This window comes from Buteo buteo, chromosome 3 (assembly GCF_964188355.1).
Source record: "Buteo buteo chromosome 3, bButBut1.hap1.1, whole genome shotgun sequence".
Lineage (NCBI taxonomy): Eukaryota > Metazoa > Chordata > Aves > Accipitriformes > Accipitridae > Buteo > Buteo buteo.
In genome coordinates this window covers 61,214,344-61,235,853 of record NC_134173.1, presented here as the reverse complement: position 1 = coordinate 61,235,853, position 21,510 = coordinate 61,214,344, and the positions used below count along the sequence as shown (strand labels likewise).

At 33.2% G+C, this 21,510-nt stretch overlaps 1 protein-coding gene across 3 annotated transcripts in view; it reads left to right on the top strand.

The window, feature by feature from the left end:
• CSMD3 (CUB and Sushi multiple domains 3) overlaps positions 1–21,510 on the top strand; it is a 749,348-nt gene that overhangs the window by 287,811 nt on the left and 440,027 nt on the right. For 2 of the 3 annotated variants that reach the window (XM_075024388.1, XM_075024387.1), the window contains 2 exons: positions 9,830–9,907; positions 14,893–14,980. In XM_075024388.1, coding sequence (XP_074880489.1) covers positions 9,830–9,907; positions 14,893–14,980 — 166 coding nt within the window. The remainder of the gene's footprint in view (positions 1–9,829; positions 9,908–14,892; positions 14,981–21,510) is intronic. The other variant, XM_075024389.1, reaches the window with a different exon arrangement.

Here is a 21,510-nt window from a genome sequence, read left to right as displayed (position 1 = left end):
AGGAAATCTTAATGGAAGACACTAGTCATCATGTAGCAGTTCAAAAAGTTACTCAATGCTTTTCTTAGTATCTTAAATCCCATGTATTTTCAAGATAACTTTAGATTCCAACTAATTTCACTACTCTGAGCTTCTATGCTCCTTCTAAAGAGCAGAAATGTCACCAAGCATTTGCAAATTTTTAACCATGATGATTTTACTTAGCTATTTGTTTTCAAAATCTTACTCATTCTACTGATATCTCTTTCTCTTTTTTTCTCTACGTTTTCAGCTTTATTTTTTCTGACTTTCTTATAAAGCCTTTATCTTTTCCCTATCCTTTCCCCTTTATTCTTTAAGAACACTTACCTATCACATCTTACCTTATGCTTTGTGATATCTGACTTTATGTAGTATCTTAGTAATAGCCAGGAAAAAATTAAACAGGGAGAAAAAAACTTGCTACTGGGTGTTCCCCATTAAACCAGCATTTCTTTTTGCTGTGTTACAGAAGAATTTATGATGGTAGGAGGCAAGAAAATATTTTTAAAGATTTTTAAAGATTTTTAAGATTTGTTATGAGGAATTAAATCAGGTGCTAGTGAAACTTTTGAAAACAAAAGGATTTAAGAGAAAGTTATTTAATTATCTTGATTTTTTTTGAAAGATTCAGTGAATGATAGAGCACTGCTTTAGGATTATTTGATGTAAACCTTTTAAGGATTTGTTAGAAAAATATATTCATATATCCTATTTTTTTGAGTTTTACTTAGAAGTAGGAAAAGGAAAGGAAGAGCAGGGAAGGAGAGGTTTTCTGAAGAGCTGTTAAAGATTTTTAAGAGTCAAGTAAGAAATCAATGTGCATACATCCTCAGGCTTTTTTTGTGGGGGCCTTTTTTGTTATGAGTGAAAGAAGCAGGAAAAGGAAAGGAAGAGCAGGGAAGGAGAGGTTTTCTGAAGACCTATTAAAGATTTTTAAGAGTCAAGTAAGAAATCAATGTGCATACATCCTCAGGTTTTTTTTGTTGGGGCCTTTTTTGTTATGAGTGAAACCCAGAACTACAAAGATGGGAGACTGAAGAAAAACAATATATTTTGCAGTAAGATTCTTATGTTCTATACATATAAGAATATTCGTATATAAATTTGTGTATTTTGAAAAGTTATTTTTTAGAATAATTTGAAAAGTTCCAAGAACTGCTTATTAACATAACACAGATATAATTTAGCACTCAAGCATTTAATCACTGAACTATATATTTTCAGTATTTCATAATACTTTTGGAAATACCTGTGCAACGAGTCACATAGATGTGTTCTGTTTGGTGGATGAACTCTATAACCCATGGTTTGTTAATTTAAAGATTTTTATTAGAGAAAAGCTGATAATAATGACTTAAGCTTCTTGACATCTTCCCACTTCAAAGAAGTCATAGGAAAGGAGGTAACTTTTTATCCAATAGTCAAGTCCAGTGGGATTAGAAGAAAGAAGGGAAAAAGAAAATCAGTCATATGGATTTTAAGAAATGAGTTGTGTTAATGTTTTAATTGAATTATTGCTCCTCATACTTGCCTGTCAATTTTATTTTTCTAGCTTGTTCCTTCTGTTTATTTTTCTTGCAGTTCCTGCAGTTCTTACATGTTCTTCATTATATTATACATGCTTATTTCTATAATTGATATTTGTCTTCTGATGTGTTGTGTCATTATTTTCCCTCAGCATTTCATGTTTTCTTATTTTGACCATAATATGTTGGTATAAATCAAATACATTGTAGTTAGAATATAAAAAGCAAGTTATCGTTAGTTCATTTACACATTACTTTAAAAATATACATATTAACCGCACTTGCATTCTTTTAAATAATTCTTTTTCCAAATCAGAGAAATTTGAGATACTTATAATGTAGAATACAGTAGAAAAGCTGTAATTTTGGCTATTTTAAAGACTACCTGTGTAAACTAACTGTATTTCCTCATCCTTCTTAATTCAATACTGTTATATAGAATAACCTCTATACATATACACCTGTAAGGTGTATGAAAATAATTTTGTTTTATCAATACATTTTCTGACTGATTTTACATAGTTTGGCTCATTATTGCGTTACTTTATTGTACAAAGTTGTTCTTTATATTAATTGGAACTTACCTAAGAAAGTAAAATATTTTTATAAATTTTAGTGAAACTGTTGTAAAGTGGGAGGGTTCCACATACAATTTTGTTGACAAATGACATAGCACAGTAACACTCAAGCTTCTAGTTCTGCTCCATGCTAATCATACATTTGAGTCAAGAGAAGAGGAGGATTTTTCCCATTATGTGTCTCATCAGTGTATTTTTAACTGAGATAAGAACCCAATGAGAAATTTTCAAATGCATATTAAATTATACATAGCTTATATCATACTGTTCTCTGAAAATTGTCGTAGGTTTTCATCTATGGAGAAAAAATGAACCTGAGAAGTTGCACAATTAAAATGGAAATGCATCATATTAAAATAAAATCAAAATACATTAAATTTTAAAGTAAATGTGAAATGCACACATTAGGTTAGAATCATATGCCTATGGCATGTTTTGTTGAAGTATACAATTATGTTCATTGAACTATCAGAGCATTTCATTTTATGGAGAGAATTTTACAGTCATTCTCATTTGCATTTTCTTCCATTCTGAATGAAACTTTTTGATTGTTGCATAACACTAACAGAGAGCCTTTTTTCAGCAAAACTAAGATACCTGAAAGGAAATAAAAAGTCTAATTTTATCTATTTAATAGATCATAATGAGTAGTAACTTTGTTTAAACATCTCTACTTTTAACAAGGAGTCACAAAGTCATTTTCACTATTTTAGTCATTCTATTTATTGTCCACCACCTCATTGTGTTTAAAATATTGTAGCATCAAGAAACAATTATTTATTACATGTTGTACTAATGCAATATGTTAGTGCAGTAATTAGTAATACAGTGCAGTAATTCAATACAGTAATGCAGTAGCTGCAGTGCTTTGAAGTATAAATCTTCTATACAATCTGCTTTGACCAGGGCACTTTAGGGTTGAAAGGGGCAGGGGTGGGGGGAATAGAAAAAGAGAAACTAAGATCAGCTCATGTAAAAAGCAAAAAATGGAATAGTATGAAAACTGGATGGATCACCACTTTATAGTCTATTTGTTCATCTTCTGAATTGTTCTTCATATTTAAGAAATCATTAACCTACGCAGTTGATGCTGTATTACAAAAACTGATGAAAATTCATGTACTCTAATGTCAACTTTCAAGGTGCAGAAAGGCTCTAGAAGGTAGTGCTACATCAGTTAGTGTGTTAGGTCACAGTGAAGTTTATTTGGGTAATTGCTAGGTTTAGAGATTTTTAATGTAAGTTTCTAGAGCCTAAAGTGCCATCATCTAAAAACTAAATAGGTTGTAATATCTTCCTCCTCCCCACCCCCATTTGTGCAATCCGTTGAAGTGGTGATCCCCAAGATATCTGGATATCTAGCACTTGTGTTGTCAGAGTTTGGAAGTTGTGGGTAACTAGTTGCATCACATGTGTAGTGGACATGAAGTGTACGCAAAAAAAAATGGAACTGACCTGTACATGAGTAGTAGTTCAATGCATTCAGGCTGTGGATGTGATGTGCATGTAGATCTACTTGAGGGAGGAAAGACAATGAATTAGACATAGGCCCAAGATGAACTGGGAGTGTCATGCATGATTTATTTGGCATATCTGCACATGGGCACCAGATGTTGGAAGTCCAGAGTGTATCAGATTAGCGTTTCTGTCATCAAAAATAGCAGATGCTGCAAGTAAAATCCGCCATTGTCAGATATTGAGGTTCTTGAACAATCAGTGAATTACTGGTTCTGCACCAGTCAGAATCAGTTCTACACTGTATAACAAACAAATGTCTTCTGTCTCTTCACAAAGCAGTTAATGACTTAATTACTCATTTCTAGGATAATGTAAATCCAGCAAATATACTTATTGCAGAAGATCATGTAATTCTGAATCTACAAGTGTTTTTAATGTCAACTTGTATTCCCTAACGTCTTGACCCAATGCAAAGAAAACAAATGGTATTGACTTCTCTTTTCTAAATGATACTAGTATGGTGGGAAGAATTTTGAGAATGCAAATTCAAAGGAAAAATTAACTTTTCTCTCTCAGTCTTGTGAGAAAAAGGAAAAAAAAAATCTTGAGAAAATATATCTCAAAGACTTTCACCCCAGAATTTCTTTTAACAGTTATTTTTGTTTCAGACATTATCAAAGAGAATCCTTTGCAGTTGACTTTAAATAAATGTCAAAGATGTGAAACAGAAGAATACAGAGATTGTGAGGGCACAAAACCTTCCCTTAATTTCCAGAGACATTAGATATTTTCTAAGACATGTTATATGGGCATTTATGTATAAGCAATACAAACATTTAGGTACAGTCAAATAAGCAATCTAATGCCTTTTTTCATGTAACATTATACTTCTGCAGATGGCATTTAAGGAGAACTGTGTGTGCAATCTTGAAATAATGGCTTTGATATTATGATATTGTTCTCCATCTCCATTAGCTGAGTGGCAGTGAATATAATGTGAGAAAGGTTCAGGAGAGGGAAGGGACTGTTTCAGTGTTTGAACTACTTTGAGCTACACCCAAGGAAAGAAGTATATAAGGTCAGAAGAGGCCCAAGTTTCCATGGTTAATACTCTGCATAGTAACTTGTAGTAATGCAGCCTGAATGCCTGTTTTGTGTAGAATGGTGGTGTTTTAGTCATCAGCATTTCAAATGTACTTTATACTTGGTTTAAAAGTTTACATGTAGTTTAAATGTAGACAAGACAAGCTGGGCAATTTATTTACATAAATGCTGTTGCATAACTAAAATAAAGACATGAATTTGTGGTTTGTCTGTGTTTTAAATAGATATCCTTCACATGGCTATATACTCTGATGCTTCTATATTATAGAAGCAAATTTTCCATCTTGAAATCTATGTCTCATTTAGCTCTCAGGATATACTGTTTCAATGAGGCCAGAATTGTGTCAACAGAACAATCTTTTCTTCATTCAAAATTAATTTGATTTCTAGTGTCTGAGAGCTTGTTGTATTCAAGGTTGCTAGGGAAATTATACATCTAAGTGTTTCTTTTATAATATAGCTGCTTAAAATATATGTACATATATTGTTTTTTACCTGAGGTCCTTTTTTAATGCAGTACCTAGCCTGAAGAGTAAAATGTGGTAATTGTCTAGTTTAGTCCTCTCTCACAAGTGTTTGTATGTAGCCTGTATGCATATTTATATGCATAATTACACAACCTTTTTATAAAAAATAATTAAGACAACATTTCAATTTTTTCTATGTGTCTAAAACTGCCTGTAAGTGTTTGAATCTTCCTTATCTTACATGAGAGACCATTTTGGTCAAAAAGTTCAACAAAGTTGTTCTGAACATGTTTTGAGTTTACATATAAATTTACTACTTGAAAAGTGTACATCAGTGTGGTCTATTGGCTGAATATTAGCTCACCCATCTGTCATGCAAAACTTATTACCTGAACTTCTTCCATTACCAGGACTGTTTATATCCTTCCCTCAATAAAGCATTCAGTTCCATCTTTCATATTTGCAGGAAAAATTGGGCCTTCTGACTTTAGAAAAAAAGTTACACAAATTATAATCTCCTATTCTGTATTAAATCCATTTGAACTGGAAAAAAAGCATGAGCAGTGTTGAACATAAGCTCCAAGGTGGATGCCTAAATAGTTTTCAGGTTTTCGGAGTTTTTTGACATCATCTAATTCCGTGTCACACAGTTCTGATGCTACTGTTTATGTTTCATCAGGTCACATAATCAAAAATACATTCAGGATTGTCAGACACTTATTCAGATAGATGTGCACCAACATTCTTGACCCCCAAAATAAAAAATCCAAACAAACAAACTTGCTGACTTTTAAATATATAAATGTAAAACAAACAAACCAACCAACCTACAAGTCATATGTATTTAAAGTAGTATTAAAGAAAATTTAAAGCCTTTCCTTGCATTATAGCACTGGACAGGTGGTTACTTCAGATAGGTTTTTTATAAATTTTGATTATCTTTAAAGTAGATTTTTATAGTCTTTCCAAATACATAATTAATAATATGAAAGTGATACTGAGGATTTATTCTATTGTAGATAGAATTGATGAAGTTTGGTCTCTGAACAGTTTGATTTCCTTGATCTAACTTCTCAGTTTTATTTTTGGATTGATTCTGAAATAGATTGAAGGACAGGGCATAAAGGAAGCTTTGGGTTCACATCTGTTTTAATTTATGCAATATTATTCTCCAAAGGAATGGAGGATCTTACTTCTACCTTCCATCTACACCAGTATGCCTTCTCAAGGTTATCCTACTTTTTTGGACTAATCTATTTCCCTGGCACTCAGCTGTTCAGAAATATGAGAACATACCTGTCTAACCATATTTAGGTGTTTGTAGCACTGTCACATCTGAACTATTTGTCTTGAGAGAAATGGGCATATCAAAATTTAAACTCATCTTGTGAGAAGGTGGGTATCTAAGGCCAGATGAATTGAGCCCTTAAAGGGTCTATTTCTCTTTGTGGACTAGCTTAGATGTGTACAACTGCACTCTTTGCTCACATGAATCCGTCCTCAGACTTCTGAAAAGTGAAATCCACTTTCAGTACTGACTGTCATGTGTATGCTAAAACTGTTTTTGAACAGTTACCATTTTTCTCTCTGGTTTCCACATTGACGTGTGCAAAATAATGTCTAGTTTACCAAGTATTAAAGAATATATTTATTGTGTTTTGGGTATGGGATTTTTTGGTGATGGTGGGGTTGTTTTTGTGTATGTACATTCATATGCAACCTGACACATATTTTAGTAATGACATGTTTTGACCGAATACATTTCTATAACTACTCCTTCACAGTGTGTTCAGAAACTACTGTTTAATAAATCAAAATACAAAACCCAGTTAAAAGTAAAATTCTTCTTTTGTAGTGTAAACATGCTTCAGAGATCTTGGGTTGCTTGCTTTCCTAGTAGTATTTAATAGCCTTGGAAAAGTGATGCTAATAGTTCTAAAAATCTCTGATTGTTTTAAATATGTTCATCAAGACACTTTTGTAACTATTTTCATTTCCACCTTAGATCTTGTGAACTCTGTTTCTTGTATACATAAACTATGGATATGCCATTCAGATGTTTGAGGATGAATAGAAACAAACAAAAAATCCAAACCAATCTTCCTTCTTTAATGTGTTTTTACGATGATTTCTGAAAATAAAGGACAAACATCTCCCTAAACCCATCCTAGCACCTGAGGTCATGAGATCACACCCACTCCCATTTTACTTAGGTGTTGGAAGAATAGCTAGGCCTATCTTCTGGTTCATGAGGGGTTGTTTTATACTGATGCTCAGGGAAGGCCAAAAGAAGCTTACAGCTATACTCTTACATTCGTATGTATGTAGAAATAGCATCTTAGAAATCTCATACAATAATGAGAGAGCATTACTGTTATTCCAGTATGGCTCTACTGTGTGAAGGTGCAGTTCTTGGGTCCATGACTTCCACTGAGGATAGAACTGCTTATGGACTTCAATTAATTTGGGTGGGGAGAGCTTCTGGTATTAAGGGTTGAAAAAAAAAGTTAAAAAAATTAGTATTTTGTGGCAAGAGATACGTTGTGCTCCTGCAAATAATGTATTTCCCAGAACCATTATCAATATTTATAGGTTACGTTATGATGATACACAAGGAAATTTACATTTTGCCTATTGAGATAAAAACCTCTATGTATTTAGAGGAAAGTATGGTCTCTTTCATCAAAAGTGTAAAAATATTTATCATCACATCCTATATCTATCCTATTAATTGTATTTCTTAGTAGTATGCTATTTTCTCCTGAACCTTGCTCTGCTCTTGTGCATGGTAATGATTACTTTTATATATAAAAAAACTTCAATAGTATTTTGCTACTTTAGAATTTATGTCTCATGTAAGCATTTCTTTGACTATTCATTGATTTTGTATAAGAAGTTAACGGGTGCTGAAAAATTCTTTGATGATGTACTGTCTATCTTCTTGCAATAGCTTCTCTTAGTTCCTTTAACCTCTGCTGTCTTCATCAGCAGTATTTGCTTGTAGCCAACATAAAACATCTTCTTCCATGTAGTTTTTAAATATATCTAATCTATAAAGTCAGTTGAATATAATGTATCTAAAATTAACCTATACTTAAAATACAGATTTTTTTAGAAGGTCCATTTTTATGTATGGTTCATTGCTCACTGGCAGAGTGCATTGGAGAAAAGAGGCACTTAGTTTGATGACTTAAAGAAAAAGTTTCTTTTGCTATTTTTGCTTTATTCTCTCTTACATTTTTATATCTGTTCTGGTTTTACTCTCTTTTTATTAGTTGTTTTGTTTCCAAAATATGTTGAGGCCACATGGTTTGCCTACACTAACTGCCTTTATCATAAAGCCAGCCCAAAATAAAGACTTTCACAGATGTAGTTCAGCTGTGGGCTTAAGGGTAAGGTGGGAGCCAACTACCTTCCATATCATCCTTTGCAAATAATAGTTTTTAAGCTAGAAAGACGACCAGCTGCAGAACCAACAGCAGAACAGTAGACTGTATTTTATTTTTTTGTATCCAAAACTCTAGTTAAACCAGAAAATTAGCCTGGTATGCTTAATTTAATAATGCAGTGTTTTTTCTATGGTCAAAATACTTCTGTTTTGTCTGTGTGATCTAAACACAGTTAAGAAAATCTCAGTACTTCCTGAATAAAAATTTTTCTTCTGTACTAAAGCTAGGAACATAGCTAAGGTAGATTTTGAAAACAACTAGCAGAGGTAATTTGGGAATGGGGAGATAATGTGGGTGCCTGTAGATCTTGAGAATGTATTCCAGTGCATTACTTTTAGAAGGACATTTTGTCTATTGAAACATTGTAATTTTTTAGCTGTTGCCTCTGTTTTGTCTTTTTTTCCCAAATGTAATACTGACTTTTAATGTGAATTTTAAAATCTGAAGTAACAGGCAAAATATGTTGACAAAAAATATGTTGGCATTTCTACTGCTGATTAAAACTTTTCAGAATATATGTGGATTAATATATGTCCTGTATTGCTTGGATACTACTGGAGTTCAGATCTGAGAATATATATTGGATTTCAGTGTGCTTTCAATAACATGTCGTGGATGACTCTTTATTTCCTTTTAAATTCTCTATCACTGGAAAGGATAATTGAATTAAAATTTCACAAAAAATCAACTTTAAAAAATGTCACAGTACCTTTTTTTTAAAGGTTGCTGACTTTTCAGTTGGCAGAAATGAAAGTATTCTGTAGTTTTTTTCTTTTTCTTTTTTTCTTTTTTTTTTTAAAGGAGTGGGGGATAAGCACTACTGTTTCTTAACACAGAAGCAACACCAGATAAGATTCAACTGTTCAACTGTTTTAGAGCAAACATATCTATTGTTCTTTTCATTTTCCAGGTTCCATAACTGTGTGACAATGTTTTACACAACTATATGGTGCATGGAAAGAAACACTTTTGGCCATAATTTTTTTTCTTGGTTATGCATGAGAAAAATTAAGTTACAAATCTTACTTCTTTCCTTTGTCAGGTGTACAAATTGGTCTCAATACTTGTTTTTGTAAATTTTTTTTCCACCAAAGATACACTATATGAGCTTCTTAGTAGCTGGTACTTTAATTTGTATATACTTCCATGATAAAATTTGTTCAAATGAAATGAAATATTATAGACTGTATTGCCTGATACGTGTTTTTGTTTGTTTTTTTAACTAGTGAAAAAGGCCATAGATTTTAAATCTAGAGGATTTAAATTGTTTCCAGGGAAAGACAACAGCAACAAGTTTTCTATCTGTGAGTGTACTCCTTTTTTGTTACTTTTTTCTAGTGCAAGAGTGAAGTTTGTGCTGTCTGTGTTGTTTGTGTGTTTTCAAAATTGTTTATGTATTTCTGATAATATAACTGACTTAAATCTGTTTCTCCAGTCTGCATGGTGAATTTTTAGATATGGTTCTACTCTAAAGGCAGGCTTTCTATAAATATGGCATTGTAGAAAGACATGTTATTTTGTCAGTAATTTCACACTAAATTTGCATTATTTGCAAAGAAGTAAATATTCAGCCTCCCAGGTGTCAGCTGAAATCTTAGCTGTGAACGAGAGGTGGTTTTTTAATTGAAAATTAGTACTAGCAGCAAAAGGCTATACAAAGCAAAGCCTATCCTCATTTACAAATGTGCAACCACATATTTTTTTCAAGTGACATACATGAGGTCACTTTCTGAAACTTTTTTTCTTCATTAATTTTGACATTTTGAACTGATTAACTAAGTGTAGTTTTTAAAACTCTGGAGATGCTTAGTGCCTTCAATTTTAATTACAGAAAATAGAAACTGAAAGTGCTGGGCATCTTAGAGGACCGAGTCCACGTGAGCTCATAAGGAGGAGTCAGGCAACTTTGTAATGTAAATTAAACAGGTGTGGCTCTAAATACATTAAAGAGGATATCTTTTTCAAAAGAACGTGCCATTTTTATAGAGTTCCTTTTTGGACTAGAACCGCATTTTAAATATTTACATGTAATTGGTTAAAATTAAGATGGACTAAATGCTTAGCCTATATCTGCTTATACTACATTTCATTATTCTTCACAGGAGTGAAAGGACTTGCTTTCGAAGCTCCTTAGGTTGGACACATTTGCACTAATTTTTTGTTTAAAGTGTCAGTGATGGATTCAGTTTCCAGAATTTAGCAGGGCACATTGGCATAACTTGTAATGCATTTTGCAGTTTTAGATTTTAAACTATCAACATACTAGATGTGTTTTTTTTTATAAAAAGGTGTCTTCAAGCAGCCAGACCCTTTAACATTTACCAAGTCAGAAAAATAAAGCAAAACACACTGCTGTTCAGTTTTTATAATGTAGCATATTGCCATATTCAACTTTTCTGTAAACTGTAACACCTAAATAGTTCCGTAAGGCATTTCTGGTTTATTTGAAAACTTTGTATCAAGATATTAAAAAACAAGGATTGTTTTTATGCATATTGCGTGACTGGAAAATAGAGTGACTATACAACAAGAAATAACAGTAAGATAATTACAGTAGTGTTTATAAGGTACATCACTGAGGTTTCTGTCTGATGGTCAATCTATGCTTTTATAGTTAAAAATGAGAATAGTACAGTGGCTGATAAAACAGATTGTTTCTCTATAAATTTATTTTGCACAAATCATTAAATATTCCATTATATAAACATTAATAGGAATTGCATATTTATAGTGAAGTACCAGACACTTGTGATACCTAAAGGTGATTGTTACGAAATTAGTGATGAAATTTGTCAATATACTTTTGAAAGCCTTTATATAATTTCATATGTTATGATACTCTATGTGAAGCTGAAAACTTCCGTACCTTATTTTATTGATTATGCAGAGTAGATTACGTATATAAGTCAATAATAAGTGAAGGTGAAAACCTTGATGATTTGTACCTTTAGTGATCATAATTTTGTGATAAATAGATAACTAAGATTTTATATTGTAATCTATGATTTGGTTAGCTATTCACTTTGGTAGCTGAGGAAATTGAAGAGGCAGTATTTCATGAAAAGCCTATGTACTTAGCTGTTGACTTTAAATAAAATTCCCAGTGTGGCCTCAGCTGGACCTGTACTTGCAGTACAATGACAGATAGGGTCCTTTAAAAAAAAGAATGACCATCATTCAACAGTTAGTGGAAATAAGATAAGTGAATACCCATTTTATGTTATGCCTTGTATTATCAATGTCATTAGAAATTATCATCTAACATTTCTCAGGTGTATGTCTTTTCCCTATTTTATTTTTTTTTAATGTATCAGGTATATAACGTTCAATACTAATGCATAGGTAATTTGCACACAGTAAAGCCAGAATGGTAATACTTGATATGATGATACACTTTGAAACAAGTATGCATCAATGTCATTTTGCAAGTATTGAGATCAACAAAAAAAATCATTGGGGGACTTAATTAAATCTGGATTAGAACGCTGGAATTTCTTGCTCTCAGTTTCATGACCAGACAATGAATGAATGCTTTGCCTAAGGGAGCCTTTAACTTACCACAGGAAACCCTTTCATTGCTTATTGTCGTATGACTATCTGGGGTGTAAAACAAACTAATGTAGATAGACAGGTATCTGGGGAACTACATAGAGCTGTATGTCAGTAGACTGAAAAATCAAGTGTTATGTCTGGAAAAGTAACACCAATACAAAAATAATAAAATGTGCATTTATTTTTTGCTAAGTACTTAACAGAAATCAGGATGGATTTAAGTTTGTGCTTAAATGCATTTCTGATTTAGGATCAAATAAGAAATCAGTTTAATGACTTTTACTTATAAATTTTTTCTTCTGAATTTTTACTGTGGTATAGGTCTTATTTTAATTTTGTCACTGTAATTATTTTATTAATTTTTTAACATAAGCCTTTATAATTTTATATATGAATATTAATAAATCCAATATTTATAATTTAAAAATCCATTTCATGGAGAATGGAACTTTCTACAGAAGGTGTCAAAAAACAATAGTTTTTTCAAGCTTCCATTTTTGGTAGAAACTGAAGTACATAATAGTTCTTGTGCTTTGAAATCCAGTAGAGTATTATTTTTTAAATGAATATTCACACTGTTACCTGTGTATGGGGAAATATAGTGTACAAAAATAAAATAGTTATTTGAAATATTAAAACATGAATTACAATAAATAGAAATAGTTCTGTTTAAATCATATTTTTACTTTTTTTTTTTTATAGTAAAGTATTTCTTCTATGTGCATAGATGTATGACACATCTCCCAAATGGCGCTATTTTATTTTGATTTCTTTAATATTACTATCATGGCATCTTGAATAATTTCCTAACTATAGTTTTAACATATGTTTCATGTCAGAAAAGTTAACAGACTGTCAAAAAAATGAGGTGTCTTTTTCCCTACTTGTTCTGAAGCATACTTCCTTTCTCTTCCTGCACTGCTCACTGAATCCAAAGTTTTAAGGTCTTTCCTACATATACAGGCTGCTTATGATGATTCTGAATTTCTCACATCTTGATATAGGCTTTGGAACTATAGAAAAGCACCCAGATATTTCAAAGAGAGAGTTCATTTGAAATGCTTTGTCCAACAAGTTCCTGCTAGATGGCCTTGTGAAATGCAGTTTATGGAACTGTAATTGTTAGAGATATATATATTCCAATACTAGCAGGAACTTGGGTTTCTATAGCTAATATGCTTTCATCACACCTACAAGTACTGGGGGAGGAAAAGACTGAAACCTGGTAATATGGATGGGTTCTAAGGAAGAGCCCTCTTGGCCCAAAAGTCCCCTGAGCATAGCAATGCAGATGAACAGAGATTGCCTTAGTTTGCTATTAGAACAACCTTGGACATGGTACAGCCCTTTCAGGGCAGAGGAGAATAAATACTGTGGTTCAAGTTGACAAGGGCTGAGCTTGGTATTTTTTTTGAGCAGCATGCTAACTTGAGATGTTTTCCTTTTAACCCTCTGCAACATTTTCATTTGGTCTTCAACTTCCTCAGGGGTACCAAACCAATTCTTCCCTTTCTGTGTGCGTAAGAAGACAAATTTCAAGGAAAGGAAAACCCCTAAGTATTCTGAATGTTATTGTCCTTCATTAAAAGATGAAATTTAATGAACACCCTTTAGAAGTATAGTTATAAGCTACATTTTTTTTATTCGGGTACATTCAATTTACAATGTAATGTGATTAGCCTAATTATATGTAAACTTCTTCTTTAAAGGAAAGTTAAAATGTAATGCTACAAATCCATTGGTCTAATTCCTCAGAAATAAAGATGAATAAAGGTGAAAATCTCTTTCTGTTTAGTATAAATCTCTTGGTTTCATGTCAACTTGTATTTTTGAAAAAAATATTCTTCTATCGGGCCATGAATTTACCAAGTAATAGCAGACCAACCTCCTTTGCTAATGTTTTTTTGGGGAACTGCTACCTCCTGCATCAATGAACTTCAAAAATGAAATACAAAATTAATAGAATTATTTTGGCCTAAAATTATTTTTGTAAGATATACTTTTGCAAGCTGTAAAATTATGAGAAAGTATATAATGCATAGGAAAAAAAGAGTGAAGAGGTAGCTGAATATGCTGAGGGCTAGATCACTGCATACAAATTTCTAGAAAAACATACTGAAAGGTTCACAGGAAGTTTCTCTCTGAAGATCCATTTTAGTTTATTGTATGATAAATGTATGCAAATCAAACTGGCATTTTGAGTTTACCTTCAGATCACCATATTTTGGGGATATCTGCATTTTCAATACTGATTAAGGATAATTCTCTCAGCCTGAGCCTATGCGTTCAAGTTTTATTATAATTCAAGGAGAAAAGGTCAGCTCTTAGTGGAGATGACATTTATTAGATTATGTTCAGAGTAAAATCTTACAGCCCTAAACTTGATGAACACTCCTTTAAATGTTAATGTTTGTAAAGTAATAGTAATAACATTTCCATATGGGTTCAATAATATTACAAACAAACAAAATAGCTGATTAGTACAACTTTTTAAAAACTTGTGTTATTTTTTAAAAACAACAGAAAATACATGCTCTGCTTATTATAGGGAGGAGAAACTTGTGTATTGAACTAGAGATTATATGGGTGATCATATTATGTAGAAAATCTGTTTTAAAGGACCTAAAATGCAGATAATGTACTTTTTCTTATTTGTTAATTTGCTTAACTCTGTATTTCCTAAAAACTGTATTATTTTATCTTTTTTTGTTTATTTTGTTTTATTTTGTTTTTGCAGTAAATGAGGGAGGTATTAAACAGGCATCCAATATGTGTCCAGATCCTGGAGAACCAGAAAATGGAAAACGGATAGGCTCAGATTTTAGGTAAAATATCAACCCTACCATTGTATCACTTCTCTAATACTGCACTTGAAAAATGTATATGTTAAAAATTTATTGCTGTTGTTGAGCTACTCTTTCAAAACTTAACTTCTCAGTAAAAAGTGACATGAAATACTGTATAAAATTATTTAGTGCAATATAGCATGTACTTAGTATGCAAAGAAGATAAAATACCAACTTGGAAGAGAGCATATATCTCTGATAATCTGGCAAAAATTGGATTGAAGGTAAGTTAAAATAATTTTCTCATGTAAATACTGTATTAGATTTACAAATATTGAGCATACATGTGGTACTGGAGGTTTTTTGCAGGACAAAGCAAAATTGAATACAACACAAAAAGAACAATAAAACCTTACAGAAGAGGTTTCAGATAATTATTTTAGAAATAATCGTTGGAATCTAATAGAGAATATTGCATTTTCTACAGTATATTTTTCAGGAACCCAGAAGTTTGATACGTGCAGGTGTATTTCCCTAGTGGTCCTCAGAGTGGTTTAGCACTCTTAATGCAGACTATTTTTTTTCTTAATTTTGAAACATATCAAATTGGTGGTGTATAGTATTACTATATTAAAAAAAATAAAGTCAGAACTAAAAAGTTGTACTTAGTTTCTAGTAAATTCTCACGTTTCATTACTTGTTGGCTTTTTTGAATGTTTCTAGGAAGACTCTAAAGTATCAAAGAATTATACACTGCCAGTGATCTATTCCACACTTTTTTTATTTAACCTAAACTCAAATTTTAGCTCACTTTCCTCCTCCATTCTCAGCTATCTTTCATATTCCTTATCTTGTAAGGAAAAAAAGTTTGCAATACTTTTTCAAAATATTCTATGTCTTTTTCTCAGTGAACATATATAACTCCTGTTGTCAGTAACAGCAGTGGTTGATGTGTTGTATGAGTAGACACACACATATATAATCACATCTTCAAAATGTTTTGAATTAATTTTAATGTTTTATCTATCTGATTTTCTGAATTGTTTCCTTTTCAATTGTTGAATATTCATTTCATCACATAGTAAAAAGGATTAAACATACATATTAATATATATTTGATATATGGACAAATTTTAGACTGTATTAAAAGAATAAATCTAAAGCTATGTTCTTGCTTTTTGTCATATGCTAATTTCACAGTATCATCATGTTTACAAATCCCTTCAAAACAACTTAAGTGAGGAAGGAGAAAAGAAAGAAATAAGAAAGAAATAAGTAGGAGGCAGATTGATCATTTTTAAATTAATTGGTTTTATTGCATTCAGTTTTGGTTTTTACCTATTTTGTATTTTACATTTCACACAGAACAATTCCTAACATTTGAAGATAATAAGTGTTAGAGTAATCTAGGAGGTGAGCAAAGATTTTACGAAATTATGTTACTTCATCCTTTTACATAACTTATTGTACTTTGTTTTGTTTTGTTTTGCCTTTTCTCCCTGTAATAAAGCAGAACACAGAATTAACAATGACATCCCAAGTACATTTGCTAGCTGGCAGTCAGTTAGTTATTATAATATCTCAGTTAGTTATTATAGTCTCTATTTCTCTAGTTTTGAGAAAGGAAAAAGTTCAATGTGCATCAGAGAAAGCTTTATAACTAATTTTATATAGAATGTAATTTCTGACATTATCTGACAAAAAATGGTTTCCTGATGTTTTCAGAGAAAGAAAAATAAATGTAGTGTATTTCTTAACTGTCATGCTTTCTGGAATCATTACTTAGGACAGTCTTTTGTATTTTAAACTCAGAAATATGGCTTGGTAGCAACAGCCTTTGACAGACAATCTGCAAGTCCTTTTCTAGTGTTGTCTCTGCAAGTGACCACTGAAACACCTACCTGCAAGATCATTCTAGTTAAAATTATGTGAGGGGCAGTACCTCAAAGGAGATATGATGATGATCAATGCCCTCATCTTTCTTTTTAGGCCAAACTATTAGGATTTAATTTAACATTATTTTTCACTATACACTGTGATGATGTGACTATCAAGCTTTCCTATTTGAAATGCATTTATGAGAAAATAAAGGAGAAGGCATTCAAATTACTGAACAATAGAATACAAGATATACAACATATCAAAATCAATATATTTTCTTCTTAAGTGTTTCTTTCCCCCTAATATCTCACTAAACTCAGTGATTTTTTTTTTCTTTTTGAAAAAATTCCCCAAAGTATTTTTGAGGGAAGATCAGCTTTTCTGTCAACCTCCATGAATGTGCTATTTAACACTTATTTGTATAACATAATGATAAATCCAATCCCATGATAATGGAAAAGAATAAATAATTAGGGCATTTGAAATGTATGTAACTAAAAGAACATGGCTTATACATACAATATCCACTGGAAGTGAAGAAAGTGAAAGTGAAAAGATGTATTCAGCTTAATGACATTTTTGATGTACCAAAAAGGTAAATAAGCTTTTGTTCAAAACAAAACAAACAGAAGATGTAACAGATACATTAATATGCTCTTGGTCTTACAGGTTATAATTTGGGGAGAAAAGATGTTTATTTTGGTGAGGAAGTATTTTTCACCTTCCACCGAAGAATGTGTTTTCAGAACAATCTGAACTCTCTGTTTTTTTTATTGATCCTTACTTTGATTACTTCTTGACATTAGTATGGAACCAACCTTTTTACAAAGTAAGAAAAAATGAAAGAACCACAAAAAACCCAACAAACTAATACTTCATTGCTCCTCTTTCTGTTGAGGGCAGATCCTAGGAACAGTCTAAAATCCTGCTGGTTTTAAGGGCAGCCTACTTGCTTCCCGGTTTCTCTAACAGGTTAGACTGCAGAACAGTAATAGTTTCTGAAAGCATAGGCTGCTCAATGGCTTCGCTGCCACCTCAAATTTATGCTCGAAAGCTGTACTTGAACTCATTCCTTTCAACTAAATATTTGAATTTTCATGGTTCAGTTTCTTTCAAGATAAAAACAATCTGGTCTGGATAATCTTCACTAAATAAATCCCATCTACTGCAACATCTCCTTAATAGGCAGGTCTGTTTTGAGCGTAGCTCTCAGAAACAACCCAGAAGGGACATTCCTTTCAAAAGATTGAGTCTTTTCACTATTTTGTGGTAGCCTCTCTTTATAATGCCAAACCTTTGTATTTGGAAATAATGGGAGGACATACATACACACACACACACACACGTGCACAATTTCTAGCCACTTTATTGACAGGACTTGAAAAAGGGAACAATTACTCTTTTGGTTGTATTCATCTTACACATATTAGGGATAAATAAGGTGGTTTCCTATCTAAGGCTTGTTAAAGGTCTTATGAATGTGAGTGGTGAGATTTGTACTTGTAAAGAACAGGACTGGTGAATGTTAGTAATACATATGTCATTTATGTCAAGTTGAACGCTTGATACATTGAAAAGAGGTCTTACAAGGAACAAAAGCAAACTAAAAATTTTCAGCAGACTGAATAAAATACCCTTTTAATTTAACCTGCTTTCAATTCGTGCCATTATCATAGCGGTTGCTCAACTGCTTCATAAGCTTCCAAAGTAAGAATGCTGCTACTTCTTTAAAATAAATAAATAAGACATTGAAAGAAAATGCTTACATTTAGTTTAAAAAAGTACAGTACTATGGAAAATCTTTTCCAGGTTGTCTTATACCTGATAGAGAGAAAAATAGCACACTTTTCCCTCCCTCTATAGTGTAGAAAATAGCTTTACTTTGAGGTTGTCTTTTTTCCCCCTTCTGATAAGGAAGTGAAAATCCCAATTAGGATACCTTAATTTTAAAAAACGGTGTTTTGTAGAAGGGTTTAGATCTATCTGTATGAAGATCAATCAAAATCTAATTTCAGTACAATTTAATCTGTTTCAGAGAAGAGCATGTTCTTGTCACTTCTCTTCAGCTTTCTTCAAATGTGCAGATATAGGTTTAGAAGCATTTCACTGAAATTTCACTCCTGTTCTGATTGTCCACACTACCTGCTCTCTCTCTCAGCACATTCATATGTTCTTACATGATTCTTACACAGACTTAGAAAATCTGTAATGCAAGCTCTAAGACAAGCTGCATCATTTCATGACATTGTTTGGGACCTGACACTCCATGTTTACCCTTTTGGATATTTTTTCTAATGTGAAAATTCCCCATGGCTATATTTCAGAAGTTTTAGAAACTTTGTTTCTGATGCTAGATGCCTATTTGTCTGAAAACTTGTGGCAGTTTGGTGAAGTTCCCACTGACTGGAAAAGGGGAAACCTAATGTCCATTTTTAAAAAGGAAAAAAAGGAAGACCAGGGGAACTACATGCCAGTCAGTCTCACCTCTTTGCCTGGCGAGATCATGGAGCAGTTCCTCCTGGAAACTACGTTAGGGCACATGAAAAATAAGGAGGTGATTGGTGACAGCCAGCATGGCTTCACTAAGGGCAAATCATGCCTGACAAATTTGGTGGCCTTCTACAATGGGGTTACAGCATTGGTGGATAAGGGAAGAGTAACAGATGACATCTACCTGGACTTGTGCAAAGCATTTGACACTGTCCTGCATGACATCCTTGTCTCTAAATTGGAGAGACATGGCTTTGATGGATGGACCACTTGGTGGATAAGGAATTGGGTGGATGGTTGCACTCAGAGAATTGAGTTCAATGGCTCAATGTCCAAGTGGAGACAAGTGACAAGCTGCATTCTTCAGGGGTCAGTACTGGGACCAGTGCTGTTTAACATCTTTGTCAGGACAAGGGCAGTGGAATTGAGTGTACTCTCAGCAAGTTTGCCAATGACACCAAGCTGTGTGGTGCAGCTGACACACTGGAGGGAAGCGATGCCATCCAGAGGGACCTTGACAGGCTTGAAGAGGTGGGGCTGTGTGAACCTCATGAAGTTCAACAAGGCCAAGTGCAAGGTCCTGCACATGGGTTGGGGCAATCCCAAGCACAAATACAGGTGGGATTGAAAGCAGCCCTGTGGAGAAGGAATTGGGGGTGTTGGTTGATGAGAAGCTCAACAGGACCTGGTAATGTGTGTTTGCAGCCCAAAAAGCAAACCATATGCTGGACTGCATCAAAAGAAGCATGACCAGCAGGTTGAGGGAGGTGATTCTCCCCCTCTAGTCCGCTCTCATGAGACCCCCACCTGGAGTACTGTGTTCAGCTCTGGGGCCTCCAACATAAGAGAGACATGGACCTGTTGGATTGAGTCCAGAGGAGGGCCACAAAGACGATCAGAGGACTGGAGCCCCTCTCCTATGAAGACAGGCTGGGAGAGTTGGGGTTGTTCAGCCTGGAGAAGAGAAGCCTCAGGGGAGACCTTATAGCAGCCTTCCAGTACCTAAAGGGGGCCTACAAGACAGCCAGAGAGGGACTTTTTACAAGGGCGTGTAGTGAAAGGACATGGGGTGATGGCTTTAAACTGAAAGAGGGTAGATTTATATAAGATGTAAGGAAGAAGGTCTTCACTGTGAGGGTGGTGAGGCACTGGAACAGGTTGCCCAGAGAGGTTATGGATGCTCCCTCCCTGGAAGTGTTCAAGGCCAGGTTGGATGGGGCTTTGAGCAACCTGGTCTAGTGGAAGGTGTCCCTGCCCATGGCAGGTAGGTTGGAACTTTCCAATCCAAACCATTCTATGATTCTATGGTTCTATATATGACTTTTCAGTTGATTCCACAGAAACAGAGTGGTACTGCAATGTACAAATTCGGATGTATTCCCTGCACATCAGTGCAAAAATCCAAACTGCATTATCGCTGCCCTCTTCTAGTCTGTCCTACCTACCTGTCACAAAATTGACAAGAGAAATGTAAGTTCAAAATGCGGAATAATATAATTTATTGTTACAGCTTAGCTTGAGGTTTTGATTCCTTGCATAATTGATTCCTGTTCAATAATAATTTAAAGAATATATCAAATAATAGAGGAAAAGAATCTAGAATTATTTAGTTTGCTACATGTATGCCAACTGTTAAAATAATTCTATTCAATATAAACTTCATATGAAGTTCAGAATTTTAATCCTGCTCTTTCACATCCTTTGGAGATTCTATAGCTTCATTTTAGACTGCTTCTTATTGCTTTTAGTTTGTGTTCTTTAAAGTGGGATCCCAAATTTGGGTCAGATGATGGAGACTTCAAAAATAGATACGAGATTAAAGTGTCTTCTCAAATTTGTATAACTGTCTTATTTAATATTTACTCATACTTTTTTCTAATGAAAAGATATCTAAAGTTTGGGGTTTTTTTTCTGAAAATTAAAGCCTAATGGCAATCATCTTTTATCCTATCAGAAATAGAAATTGGCAGATAAAGTTACTGAGAGACACAGGTCAAGCATGCATTTTTTAAGCTTTGTACTTTTTTAGCACAGTATTCTTTAGATGCAAAAGCTCTATGAGTTCAAAATAAATTGAACAGCTTGAGTGAGTCATAGAAAAATTGATTGGAAAGGTCCTTGAGAGGGCATCAAACTCCAATATCCTGCCCAAAGCAGGACTAATGCCAACAGTAAATCAGTTCAGCTGTGGCTTTGTT